This window comes from Brassica napus, chromosome C3, assembly GCF_020379485.1.
Source record: "Brassica napus cultivar Da-Ae chromosome C3, Da-Ae, whole genome shotgun sequence".
Classification (NCBI taxonomy): Eukaryota; Viridiplantae; Streptophyta; class Magnoliopsida; order Brassicales; family Brassicaceae; genus Brassica; species Brassica napus.
This window is the reverse complement of record NC_063446.1, coordinates 27,718,617-27,732,791: the sequence shown is the minus strand read 5'-3', so window position 1 is coordinate 27,732,791 and position 14,175 is coordinate 27,718,617. Positions and strand designations below refer to the sequence as shown.

The 14,175-nt window shown below is 38.3% G+C and overlaps 2 protein-coding genes and 1 pseudogene across 2 annotated transcripts; all 3 read right to left on the bottom strand.

Moving 5' to 3' along the window:
• Positions 1–5,923: 5,923 nt before the first annotated feature.
• LOC111204532 lies at positions 5,924–7,350 on the bottom strand. Its single transcript, XM_022699534.2, has 2 exons — positions 6,914–7,350; positions 5,924–6,835 (listed from the first exon to the last, which is right to left on the bottom strand). Exon 2 carries the CDS (start codon positions 6,655–6,657, stop codon positions 6,010–6,012), a length of 648 nt encoding a protein of 215 aa, XP_022555255.2. The 5' UTR covers positions 6,658–6,835; positions 6,914–7,350; the 3' UTR covers positions 5,924–6,009.
• On the bottom strand, positions 7,239–8,555 carry LOC106389186 (ethylene-responsive transcription factor 4-like). The gene has a single exon (XM_013829387.3). It carries the CDS (start codon positions 8,175–8,177, stop codon positions 7,563–7,565), a length of 615 nt encoding a protein of 204 aa, XP_013684841.1. The 5' UTR covers positions 8,178–8,555; the 3' UTR covers positions 7,239–7,562.
• A 2,416-nt stretch (positions 8,556–10,971) lies between these two features.
• Positions 10,972–12,276, bottom strand: LOC106389185 (annotated as a pseudogene).
• Positions 12,277–14,175: the final 1,899 nt, after the last annotated feature.

Genomic DNA, 14,175 nt, shown 5'->3' with positions numbered 1-14,175 from the left:
CAACGTCGGTCGCGTTCTGAATTCTGGCTATGCCTTGCTTCATCTCCCCCATGAAAGTGGTTAGCCAACTGATACTATCATTCAATGGATAGTAGACACCATCAAAATTCATCTGGAAAGCTTCTTTGTTCCTCTCATGTTCACCATATACTCCATAGAACATCTCATTGATCACTTCCTTGGTGTAGATCTCTGGTACCAACTTTGTCTGGGTGAATGAGCTAGCATGTTCAGGAAGACATATGTAGGCTGGCTTTTCTCTTGAAGCCCTTTCCAGAAGTCTTCTGATATCCTTGTTTTGAACAGATCTCTCGCAAATTCCATGTCGTCTCTATAAACTTCATACTCATCTTTCTCTTCCTAGTAGAATTTCCGGTTACCATAGAGATCATAAGCTCTTCGGCCGAATTCTAGCTGTCTGGCGACCGATGTTGAGACGTCAACATAGATCGATGGATGAGTTGTATGGCGAGATCGCTGTATGAAACCATTGTCTATGCCACCAGCTGTGTCATAAGACTCCTTTGAAGCCTTCTGTTATGGATTGTTGCGTTGATGCATGAACATATTGTTTGCTCCATTGGCTGTCTGAAGGATTTCTGCGATATCTTCTCGAGATACATGTAGTGTGCGGCCGTCTATTTCTTTTGCGTAGCCATCAGGGTCCCTGAAAATACCAAATTCGTCTGGAGTTAGATACTGGTTATCTAATTTATCTTTTTTGCTTACAGTGGTTTTCGGCATTGGACGGTTGTCGATCAACGTGGTATTGTTGGTGTTGATCGATTGTTGAGGACGAGTGTCGATCGATTGTTGATGACGAGTGTTGATCGATTGTAGATGACGAGTGTCAATCGATTGTTGATGACGAGCATCGATCGGATGGCTGAAATGAGTTCTTTCCCAAGCAGCTTCTGCTTGAATCTGATCTGTTTCATCGCGTCATTGCATGTTGAGCAGCTCCTCGTCTGTGAAACTGTCTTGTAGTGTATCTGCTCTTGGTGTGTAGGTTACTGTTTCAACTACAAAACTCTCGTGGTGGTGTTCATTTGCCCAACTACCAATCGAGTAGTCTCCGTGTCGCACACGGTTGACGTCAGTGTCGACCGATTTGTAGTAGGCAGTGTCGGTCGATGCTCGTTTTCGGCATCGTTGTTGCAGTTGAATGTCGATCGATGGCCAGCATGTCATGTCGATCGATGGTGCATTCCTTTTCCATGAGGAATGATGTAAGAGTTTATCTTCCTCATCATGGATGGCTCTGTACTCAGTAGCTCGTTCCTCCTCGCAGACTTCATCATACTCGTCTGTATGCAAATTTCGTCTTGTGTAAGGGTCAATAGTGGGGTTGTAGTAGTCGTTCCCCCATTCATCTAGACAAGTGTTGACGAATTTTTCGTCTTCTGCGTGGGTCGATTTCGGATGGCTTGCGTCGATCAATGTAAATGGATGAGTGTCGATCAATTTCGAGTAGTCAGATTTGTACTGGGCTCCACAGTGGCAAGCTACAATGATTCCTGCATCATTGATTCTTCTGGGGATCGTCTGTGGCTTCTTGCCTGGGATAGGGTCGTAGTGGGCATTAGGATCGATGAGTGTTAGACACAATTGGTTGGTTTGCAAGTTGCACACTGCTCCCACTGTTGACAAGAAAGGTCACCCAAGTAGTAGAGAAGAGTTCCAGTTTAACTTGATGCCCAAGACATGGAAATCAACTGGAACTAGAGCATTACTAATCTGTACCTCTAGGTCTCTCACAATTCCTCCTGAGTTCTTCTGGAAACAATCCACAAAAGTGAACAATTCCTGCGAAGGCTCCACTTGCAGACCCAGATGGTCTGCCATAACTCTAGGTAGGATGCTGACTGATGCTCCTGTGTCACACAAGGCATGTGGAAATTCAATACCCTTTACCGTGCATGGTATTGCAAATTTCCCAGGATCACTCTTCTTCTTCAATGTAATCCTCATCCTCATCTTTTTTTAGCTTCACAGAACATTCTCCTGATGTCTTCTTCTTTTTCTCTAGTTACTCTGAAGAACTTCCACAATCTGTGGGTGTAAAAAGCTTCTTCGAATGGCTTATGTAGAGGAATCCTGAAGACTCTCTTTTGGAAACTTTTCTTTTCCTTTTCATTAGCCCCCCTCTTCAGATGTTTTGCTACTTTTTCATTTCTTCTCCTTAGGGTTCTTCCAGTAGAAACCCTATCCTCTTCCATAGGATCCGCTCCATCATTTGAAAGTGTCCTGACAGGCTCTGGAGGTTTGGGTTTGGGCATGAGTGCGTTAAGTCGTGCAACATCTATCTTCGGCATCTGCACTCGGTAGGTAATAAGGGCTTGTCGATCGATAGGCGGTGATGGTTGTCGATCGATATTGCTGTTGGCATGTCGATCGATTCGGACTTTATCAGGGCTGAGCGGATGTGGGTGTTTTGCTACGAACTCCTCGTGAGTTAGAATCCTCATGGCAATGCATGACGCGGTTGACTCCGTAGGTGTTGTCGATAGATGCTCTGGAGTTCCTGTCGATCGATTTGTGTTGGTGTATATCGATCGATGTTCGGTGTCTGGCGTCGATCGACACCACTGCGATCCGCCGAAACTCACCAAACTTTCTACCTCGAAATCATCTCCTTGCAGCTTCTCTTCCTTCACCACTTGCCAAAAGTCATCTTCAATGATGGAATTCACGTGGTGCTTCATCACATCATCTCCTACTCCTCTTGTTGAAGCTTCCTACCTCTTAATAGCATCTCATGTCTGCGCAACCTGCATCTCCATCTTCTTCACATGAGTGCTCAAAGTCTCAAACTTTGTGTTCAGGTTGGTGTAGACAGAATCTATCTTCCCATTGAAGTCCACGGTCATTCGATGCTCTGCCTCAAGAACCCTATCAAGCATCTCTTCAATCTTGCTCTCTTGAGTAGACGGTGGTGGCTTCTGGTAGTAGGAACTTCCAAAATTCCTGTTGTTGTTGTAAAGTTTCTGGTACTGTGAGTTTTGGTTGAAGTTGCTCCTATTTCCATAGGAGTTTATGTTTCCACCCTGGTTTCCAGAACCTTGGAATCCAGCTCCACCAATGTAGTTCACCTCTTCTTCTTCTGCTCTACCCTCTACAGCTTCTTCATCTTCAACAAAGCTGGTCTGCTTCCTGAGAAGCTTGTGAACACTGTCCAGTTTTGCATTCACTTCATCCATCTGATCATTCCCAAAGATGGTGGCTGATTTTTTCCTCTCAAAATCAGTGTTCTTGGTGCTGGTGTTGTTGCTGGATGCTAGGTTTTCAACTGCCTCCTCTGGATTCTTGGTGTTGAAGTTTCCATTGCTGGAAGCATCAAGAGCCATCTGGTACTGCACCGCGATGCCTCTGTAGAAAGTACTGAGCAGTTATACTTCATTGAATCCGTGGTGTGGACAGTCTCTCTGGTAAGACTTGAATCTGATCCAAGAGCCTCTGAATGATTTTGCAGGCTCCTGAGTGAATGTAGCAATCTTTCTCCTCAAGTCTTCAGCACGCGCTTCATCATAGAAATTGCATAAGAATGCATTCTTGATGTCGCTCAAGGATTTAATAGATCCTGGTTGTAACTGCTTGACCAATGCAGAGCTTCTCCAGCAAGTGAGTACCTGAAGAGCTTGCATAACAGGTAGTCCTCAGAGACTCCCTCGACTTTAATAGCAGAAATCAGATCCTCGAACCTCTCCAGATGGTCCATAGGATGCTCGTGGGATAATCAATGGTAGGGTAGCTGTCCCACAAGTGTGTAGTATTACGCTTTCAACTCAAAATCCCTCTCAATGGTGGGAGGAATGATGGTTGATCTCTTGGTGTAGTATCGATCTAGACGGTTGTAATCAGCCAACGTCTTGGGTTGAGCAGCCTCATCTACAGGTAAGGTAGTACCTGTAGCAGTAGCATCAGGCTCAGGGATAGTTGCCCCCTGAGCATCTATCCTTTGACCTGCTGCAATACGCAGATGACCCTCCAGGTCATGCATGTCTCCATTGTTGTCCCGAACAAGTATCAAAGGCGCAACCATGTCTCGCGGCTCAGTATCGATCGATATCGGAGATGGAATGTCGATCGATGGCGGGTGAAAGATGTCGGTCGACGGAACGTTTGTGTTGTCGGTCGACAGGGGTGAGCGAGAATTGATCGACGGGACTGGTGTCTGGGTCGACGATGGTTGAGCAGAATCGAGCGACACAGAAGTGTTGTTGTCGGTCGATAAGGAGCGCGCTTTCTTGCGGATCGAGCGTTCCAAGCTTGCAGGATCTGGTGAGAATATCAGTTGAGTTTCCTTGTTGCTTCTGGTACTACTGGGCATGTACATGAAAATCCAAGAAAAAAAAATTATGTCAGAAACTTAACAAAAATTAGACAAAATAGGCGATCAAAGCTCCCCGGCAACGGCGCCAAATTTGATACCACTTAAATTACCCTAAGGAGTGATTTATATTCTCTCAAATAAGAGGTCGAGTTGTAGTACTTAGGGAACGAATTCACAGGGAGCTAGAGAACCTAATGAATCTAATATGATTTGTTAAGCAAGAATCTTTTTTAGAGTTTTCAAATGTAAATTTCAGTTTTATATTGAACAAGTGTTTGTTCAATAGCAGGTTTGGAGTTTTGGTGCTTAAAAAGAAAATAGCTAGATTTAGGGTTTTTATTCAGGAAAATTGGGACTATAATCCTACAGATGCCTAATGAGTTGCATGCATGATAATGTAAAGCTCAACTACTTTAATCAACTAGTCAATCAGCTCTCGCATGTATTGACTTGTTTATTAACTAGATCTAATGATCCCAACTCTCGTTATTTTGATCAATAGAAAGTGTCGATCGATAATCCTATAGGGATATCGATCGATACACCATTTGCACCGACGATCGATTATTCAAGTGTGATATCGATCGACGCGCTCTACTCAAGGTTTATGCGCAGGTTGAATGAAGGCTTACTAAGCTCACTATATCAATTCTCGCCTTGCTCATAGCAAGAAACATAGTTCTTTTAGAATATTTTCAGGATGAGAATAAACTCTCGCTTTTATCAATCAATCCATGGGCAGGTTCTAGGTAGCTAATCTAGACACAAGCATTAATGAACAATCCTAAAGATGATTATCACAACTCAGCAATCTATTGTTGGGGCTAATCCCTCCTAACCTATTTAAACCCTAAAATCTAACAATGAAACTACTCATACATAGCTGAGCAATTCATAACAGCAGTTAAGTATAAAAACTTCATTAGAATAGTAAATATATATCAATGGAGTTCCAATCACAAATTATAACTTTGGATTTTCTCTCCAATCTATCAAAATCCTAAAAACCTTTGCTGTGAAAATAGTAAAACAATGAAAGCACAAAGAAAGCACACTTTGCCTCTAACAAGGCGGCAAAGCTTATATAATTAGGGTAAAACTCGTTAGGGATAATCTTGTAAAATGGTGAAGTCTTGGGCTTCAATTCAGCTGTGACTAAACGAGCTTTCTGCGCGTTTCGCTGTCGATCAATACCAAGTCATGCGTATCGATCGATTCTAACTCTCCAATATCGACCGATTGTTGAGCTCGATGGTCATCTCGGGTGCTTGCTCCAAATATCTCAAAAATGCTCCAAAATTATCACTTATCTCCAAAACACTCCTGATTTTATAAATATAATAAATAGACTCTATAATATAATAATTATTAGTAAAAACACCTATAAAATATAGCTGAAAATAGGTCAAATAGATGATAGAGTGGTATTAATTGTTAAAAAGATATTCATATAAACAAAATTAAAACATATTGCTAGTTGTTTCTTAAAATATGTTTTTACTCAGATGGAGATCTTGTTTTAAATTGGGAAAATATAATGAGAATGCGAAGAAAAGTATTAAAATTATTTTATTTTTTTTGGTGTAAATGTTAAAATATTAAACTTATCTTTTGAACGGCAGAATCTTTTTTTTTTTGTCAACTGAAATGCATTAATATATCTAAACCAAGAGGGTTCAATACAAGGCGGGGGAGGAACAAGAGAGTGCAGCTTTCGCTAGGGAATCAGCTGCAACATTGTACTCTCGCCCAACAAAGGAAATAAAACAAAAGATAAAGGATGATGATAGAATCTCGATATCCATGAGAACCCCGAAGAGCTCCACCGGATAAGACTTCGAGAAGATAGCTCTAGCGAGCTCCCGTGAGTCGGTTCGAAACCAGACTTTTGTTAGAGATAGGCGCTTAGCTTCCAGCATTGCTTCCCTCATAGCCAGCGCTTCCGCTACGAGGGGGGAGGAGATATGTGCCAGTGCGCGGGATTGTTCCTGGATGACAGTAGATTGTAGATCCGTGAAACACCAGCCTAGACCCGCTCGGTGGTTTGCCGACGACCACGCCGCATCAGAATTGCAGAGCATCACGTCCATTCGTGTTGGCGGGATTTCGAACTCTAAGAGAGCGGATCGCAATTGTGTGGATGTCGGCACCTGTGCCTGTAACCATTCACGACCAGAAGAGCATGCCTTGGAAACCACGGTAGTCGCCGGGATCTGTCTGTTTTCGAAGACTAGCAAGCTCCAAGCAGTCCATATATTCCACAGAAGCCAGGAGGTGAGGCACGTTGACACCCATGTGGGCGGGAGACTCACCATTCTCGACATGAGCAGAAAGGCATCATGGAGTGTTTCCGCATCAGAGAAGTTAGGCTGGGTAACGTAAGGGGCTCTTTCCCACACCTGAACGGCAGAATCTATCTATTTAAAAATCTAGGTTCTTTCTGTCAGAACCTAAAAGTATTAATATTCATTCATCTGTTTTTTTTTGGATCAATTCTGTCATCTGTTAAGCAAAAAAAAAAACAATTCATTCATCTTTCAGAACTCAAATTTCAATTAGAGGAAAAGGAGTAGTTCGTACTTTGTAAGCAGTCCCAAATTGGTGACGTAAACGCCAATTATTTTACTAAAATACGCCGCAGAGAAGAAGGGGCTCCACACACGTCGGCTGCGTGTCTGCTGGAAACTTCTTCTTTTTTTTGGAGAAAAGATGAATTTATTTTTTTCCGGCTGCTTGGAAACTTGTATCTAACTATCTCTCTAATTAAGTTATATCATACTCCAACTTCGGTTATTTTTGCGATTTTATCAAACCAATGCCAACGAAAAATAATACCAAAAAAGAACTGATTTTAGATTCTTAGAAACAATTGCGGAGTGAAAAATTAGACGAAGATAATTACGAAGATCACCAAATTATTGATATAAAATTTGCAATAACAAAATTAAAGGCTACAGATAAAGGAACAACAAGGTGAAACCAAGTCGCAAAAAAGCACACAACAAAAGTTCAGATCTCCAGTTATGTAATAATATGTACATAACGATCCATGTCAGCTAAAATTATATTCTCTCTCCCGATTAACTTTTTTTTTTAAACCGATAATAATAATTATTCTAGAGTGAGAGAGAATAAAAAACTACGAGAATACGAATTCTCTCAGCTCCCAAACAAAAAAAAAACGCATGCGCGTCGGAAATGAACACGACCACGACCACCTTCGATAAGTTCAGGCCTGTTCCGACGGAGGAGACAAGTTTAGATCTAGATCAAACAGCTGAGATCTCTTCTCCATCACACCTTCGAAATCAACAACCGACGACGAATCAGAGTCGCTCTGAGCCACACAAGCCACCGGCGACCTAAAAGCTGACGCCACCGGAGGCTGAGCACGACCTCCGTTGCCTACTCCCATAACGTCCAAAAAGTAAATAGGACGCGCCATCGGGATCTGATAGCCGCCGAGGCGAAGCTCGAGCTGCGGCGGAACAATCCCAGCACTCGCCGGCGTAACCGCCGCCGGAGGAGAATCGCAGTCAAGGGTGCTGCTCTGGCTTGGGCTACGCTCGAAACCGCCGCCGGCAGCCGGCATCTTCTCACTCAGCTCGAGAAAATTGGGGAAATTGGTCTTAGCCTTGGCCCCTCGGAAATCACGCGCCGCCGCATCGTAAGCACGCGCCGCCTCTTCGGCGGTATCGAAAGTACCAAGCCAGACCCGGGTTTTCTTACCCGGATCTCGGATCTCCGCGGCATAACGGCCCCATGGCCTCTTCCTAACGCCTCTGTAACGAATCTCCTTGGCATTATTGTTAACCGGATCGGGTTTCAAACCAATCTTGGCCATAACTAAAATATAAAGGAGGAGAGGGAGAGAGTGGTGTGATAATTGAAGATGGAAGAGGAAGCAGGTGTTGTTTATATATAGATGGAGAGAGAGTAAAAGCGACGCTCCTTTTGGGGCGCTTTGTTGTGAACAGTCAAAGCCTGGAAATGGTTTTAGCGGCTTCTCTTACAAGAACAGCGGTTTTCATGGTTTTATTCCTATCTTCCACTTATCCTTTGCCACGTGTGTCTGTGTCCTCCTTCAAGATTCCTTGCTTTCGTATTAACCCTTCGTTTTGTTTTTATTTTTTTACCACCAAGCGTTTTCATACTTTTAGCTCATATTTAAAATGTATATCAACACACATATACATGGTTTAAAAATAGAAACATATACTAACAAAATACATTCGTGGAATATATATATATATATATATATATATATATCTTTGAATTTAATTGATGAATATTTTAACAGTAGTCAATTGGTGACAGTCTTGTGGGAATGTTGTTAAAGGGTGAGGTCCTGGGTTTCAGGCTCACCAACAACCTAATTATTGAGTTAGAAAAAACTTATAATGAAGGGGTTGGGGTCGGTGCGCTGCAGCGCTGTGAGCCTGGGGTCCACGGGACAGGTAGTTCCCACGGGGCGGGTTGTCACAAAAAAAATCGATTTTTTATGTGACAACCCATCCCGTTCACTCGGATTCCGACGGCTTTTTATAATTCAATTATTCTATCTTTGCATTCAATTTTTTTTATAAAACAGATCTTACTATTACTCATATTTGAATCAATACATATTTAGAGCTATATATTTATCACGTGGAGTATCTTTTATGTTCATAAATATTTGATATAGGAGTAGCATTTATTCATTTCTTGTAACCAAGAGTATCATTACTTAAAATGAAAACCTATCTGATGTAAACAAAAAGTGATACAAAGGGCAGTATATCAGAGGAACCAGGAAAATTATATGTTACGCATTGAATGGAAATGCATGGGGCTTGCTGTGTTTCCCACACAATGAATTCCTTGTATACTCGTTTGTTTTTCTCAATTCGTAATCAAAGGAATTAAAATGCAATCCCATATCAACATTTATTTATGAGGTTAATTATACTGTGGAACTTTAATTGTTTTGTGCCGGTTGCTCACGTGGTTTAATATTTAAAAGTTTGTTTTCTTATAAAAGATAGATAAAATAAGTAGAATTAACTTCAGCTGCATTTGAATTTGCACGCTTACGCTTAGAGTTTAAATTGTTTCAGTTAAGTTTATTGACACACAAGATGTATATATACAAATACATAATTTTTATCCAAAATACGAGGATTTATGCTACAAATTAGATAAAGAAAACTATAAATTGATTGTTATTAATTAGTTGTTTCATCTACAGAACAGATAAGTTTGCTAGCATCTAAGTCTAGCTTTCGGAAAAGAGAGATTGAGCATTGTTATTTCAGTTGTTTTTGAAAGTTAGATACCTTAAAAGGAAGCTGGTGCATCTAATTCGTAGTTAGAAGTATCTACAAAACTAGGAAATATTGCGTACAGCCAGATATGACAAAAGTAAATACAAAAACTTGGACATAAATTTGGAGCTGTCGTCTATGAAGATGCGAGAGAGAAAGTGTATATTCCCTCCGTTTCATAATAGATGATGTTATTTTTTAGTGCACAAAAATTAAAAAATTTATTTTTTCTCTAACAAAGTAGGTTTAAAAATATAATTTTAAAATCATCAAATTAATTACAGAAATGACTACAACATCTAATTGGTCACACAGTTTTCAATAAAATTAAAATAACATAAAAATATTAAAACATCATCTATTTTGAAACAACAAAAATCTTCTAAAACATCTTATATTATGAAATAGAGGGAGTACCATATAACGCAAAAAATCTGAACGTGTGGCAAGAGGCGCGGCTCAGAAACTGCGTTTCCATGTAAACGCGTGAATCTCACCGTCAAGCACGTGCCGACGGCGATCGCGTAAAAAAAGTACTATGGGTGACTTCTTCAACTCAACTCTAATTCAACGTTGATTTTGACTCCTTTTTATTACAGTTTTATCAAATGTTTAAAAATACAAAAGGTCACATAGCCGCCCCTCCTCCAAAAACTTATTAAAAGGAAACAAGGTCCCACTAGTGCACTCACTAAATAAAATAATTAATCGAATTTAAAAGACAAACCTATAGTGCCACACGGTCAATCAGACGCGTGGAGAACGATCAGGAGACAAGGAGAGAATGGTGGCCGTGTTGGCTAGTCAAGATTCCAATGGAGGGGGGCCCACCATCTGTTCTTGACGGCAGGGAGACGTGTGATTGAGATTTAAGATCAGTTAATTAAATTTTGGTTAATTGATTTTTAATTATATTCTTTGTTTTACTTTAACGACAGCTACATAATGTCTCCACTTTATGGATAATGGATTGGGTTTTCTTGGGCCACAGAATCTTCTGGATATATGAATTAAAAAATCCATTCTGTAAAATAATGTAGTAGTCTTTTATTTCTATCAAAGATCTACATATTAAATTTAAGGGAATGTTGAAAAAAAAAAAAAATTAAGGGACGTATTACAAGAAATGTTTTTCATAAAACCTTCTATTATTATTCTAGAAAAAGAGTTAAGAATTATCCTTATTAACATAGCTATTCTCAAACAAAATTAACGAACTGCTTTCATCATATATATATATATATATATATATATATATATAGTTTGTATTGCAGCAATTAATTATCAGGAAATTTTGGTTAATACCTTACTAAACAAGATTCAAGGCCAAGTCAATGATCAAAGACAGAAAGCCTTAGATTCAACAGTTCAAAAGAAGAGTCTGAATTATACATGATGAAAACCAGATTCGATTATGAATGCAATTTTCACATCTTCCATATGATCATATAAACAAAAACAATCTTAATCTTAGTCCATGTTCTTTTTAGGCAGCCATGGCCACAGCTTCTTCCGCTGCTGCTGCTGTGGCAGGGACATACCAACCGTGGTGGATCTCAACGGCCTTTTTCCTCCTGGCCAAGCGAGACTTCCTACGCGCACCGGTGTTCTTGTGTAGCGCTCTAACCTTGACTGCTTTGTCTATTGCAGAATAAGCCTCTCCTATGAGTTTCTCCACGGTAACGATCTCATCAGGTTGCGCTTCTGATTTCTTCTTGAGCCCATCTAGTGCTTCCAAGACCTGTTTAGTATACGTAACAATTATAATTTAATTATCATTAATTATCTAATTATCAAAGACTTTTAGAATCCCACCCTACAAGCCCACCACCTATAATCAATATCCCAATATGAATCAAACTAATCACGGTCGTTGTCCAAAGATTACTACAAGAAGTGCCAAGGAGAAACATTCTCTAAACATTTTGTTCCCAAACATAGTTAAACAAAAAGTGAAGCGGAGCACTATGATTGACTATTTACCTTCTTCATACGAGTACGAGCTTCAGACTTCTTAGATTTGTTGTAAACGCGCCTCTTCTCAGCTTGGCGAGCTCTCTTTGCAGCTGAATCAGCTTTCTTCGTCGGAGCAGCCTCACACACAATCATTTGCCTCCTCATTGGCTTCTTCTGTACACACATGTTCCCTGTAGAGAGACCCACCCAAAGTTTCAAATTTTAAATCAATTACTGGGAAATCAAGTCACGATTATTCTGACAAGAGGGTTTTACCGGAAGAGAATGCGACACATTGAGAAACGCTCTGAGAGAAGCTAAGGGAGGACGGAGGAGCAGACAGTAGCCGACGCACCACGACGAGTGGAGAAGGAAGAAGTTGGGGAAGAAGAAGCTCCCTTAAGCGAAAGGAATTTGAAATTGGAATTGAATTTCGCACAGGAAGAAAGATACAGGACTACTGTCGCCATGGCTTCCTTCTACTACCGAACTCTTCTTGATGTTGCCTCTGTGTTATCCAGAAAGAAAGAGATGATTCTGACAGTAATTTACCTTTTTATCCCTTTATTGTATGTTTAGTCTTTCGGGCCAAGGCCCATAACATACAAAGGGCCCACCAGTTTATCTTGTTATTAATCCGTCTTATTACCCTGAAAAACATGTTCATAAAGCTAAACAACATTCTATTCCAAGTTAGCAACACAAACTGAAATTGCTGTTTTGACATTTTTTAAAGTTATGCATTAGGAGTTAGCTATATCAAAATCGATATTTAACTTAGTAGCCACCTGCTCTACGAAAACTAGTAGCCCAAGCAATTCTATTCCATCTTTGGAAACAGAGGAATAATGTGTATCACAACAAGCCATTGCCCCTTCTATTTTAAAATGTTTCAAAATACTTGATGTTTTTGATATTTTGATATTAATTTTAGTTTTATAGAATATTGTGTCACCAATGATGTTTTATAGTTATTTTTATGATTGGATGAATTAGTTTTATTTTATATTTTTAATGTTAATTTTTAAGAAAAAGTGTATGCCTTAATTTTTGTACATTCACTTAAAACATCAAATATTTTGAAACAGAGAATATGATATTAGCATTTTTAGCCAAAAAAAAAAAATTTTGATATTTACCTTTCAAAATAAATCCATTTTTTTTAATCTTAACTTTAACCTTTGCAAAATCAATCCCGTTTTTAGCAGAAAAATGCATTAATAGTTTTATAATTTTACTTTTTAATGGCACTCATGGGTTGATTGTTTACAGATTTTGAAGTAGTTTTTGGCTTTTGTTTTTGGAAAACCCAATTTTCTTCCAATCAAGTTTTAGTTTTTAGTTTTTGTTTTTTGGAAAAATCATTTGATTTGCCAATCAAGATTTTTAACAAATGAATTCTCTAAATTTTAGGAAAGCTAGTTTTTCAAAATTTCAATATATTTATGAAGAAAAACCAGAAACTAACTTTTGTGGGTTTTTTGATAAAAAAACGAATTTTATTTCTTTATTTTATAGAAAGTAATGTATTTATGTATTTATAATTAAATAAATAATATTTCATAAAGAGAAATTTTCCAAACAAGTTTTTAAGATATCATTTAAACAATAATGTAAAATAATTTATTTGTGTCTCATATCTGCAAATAAATTTTGATATTTATATATAATATTAATTAATTTTAAATCATTAGTTATTAATTGCTATAAATAAAATTATTGAATAACTGTAAGAATTATTAGACACACTAAAATAAATAATATTTTATAATTTTAAATTTTGTTTTTTTTTATTTTAAATGATGTATTGATTATATAATAAAATTTTCTAAGTAGTTTCAAACTTTTAAATATTTTTATTTTTGTGTAATTTTATATATTTTTTATTTATATTTTACTATAATATTTTTTTTATAAAAATATAATAATTAAAATATGTTATTGTATTTTATTTTAAAATAATAATCACAATATTTTGATAAATTTTAATTGTAAAATCTAAATATTTATTGCTATTTTATTATATATTTTACAGTAATGTATTAATTAATTTTTGAAAAAAATACAGCAAAACCAAAAACCAAAATCCAAATCTAAAAACCGAAAACCGAAAGCTTAAAACCAAAAACCAAAATCTAAAAACTAAAAATTAAAATCTAAAAACCAAAAACTAGCGAAACAATCATCACCTCAATAGTACTAGGAAACTAGTTGTAAGCAAAACAAAATTCAGAAGTTACTTTCACATAGAAAATCATGAAATAAAACATGAGAAATCGGCCAAAAAACACTGAACTTTGAGGGAATTGCCAAAAGAAACCTGGACATATGGGCTAGCCAATAAAATCCTGAACTTTTGTTGACTTTTCGGGTTTATTAAGAAACTTACGATTGACTGACCAGATAAACACACTGTTAACCGAGTTAACTGTTAATTAAGCGGACGTTAATTTTGGGTGTTAAAGTATACGACGTCGTTTCATCACTTTGTCTGATTAAAGACAAACGACGTCGTTTATATAGCTGTGTTATTAAAAATATGTGTTTCCAACGGCTCGAACTCGTGTCCTCGGGTTTAATGGT

Coding starts and splice junctions, on each gene's coding strand:
- LOC111204532 (XM_022699534.2), bottom strand. CDS start 6,657: ATGTCGAGAATGGTGAGTCTCCCGCCCACATGGGTGTCAACGTGCCTC.
- LOC106389186 (XM_013829387.3), bottom strand. CDS start 8,177: ATGGCCAAGATTGGTTTGAAACCCGATCCGGTTAACAATAATGCCAAG.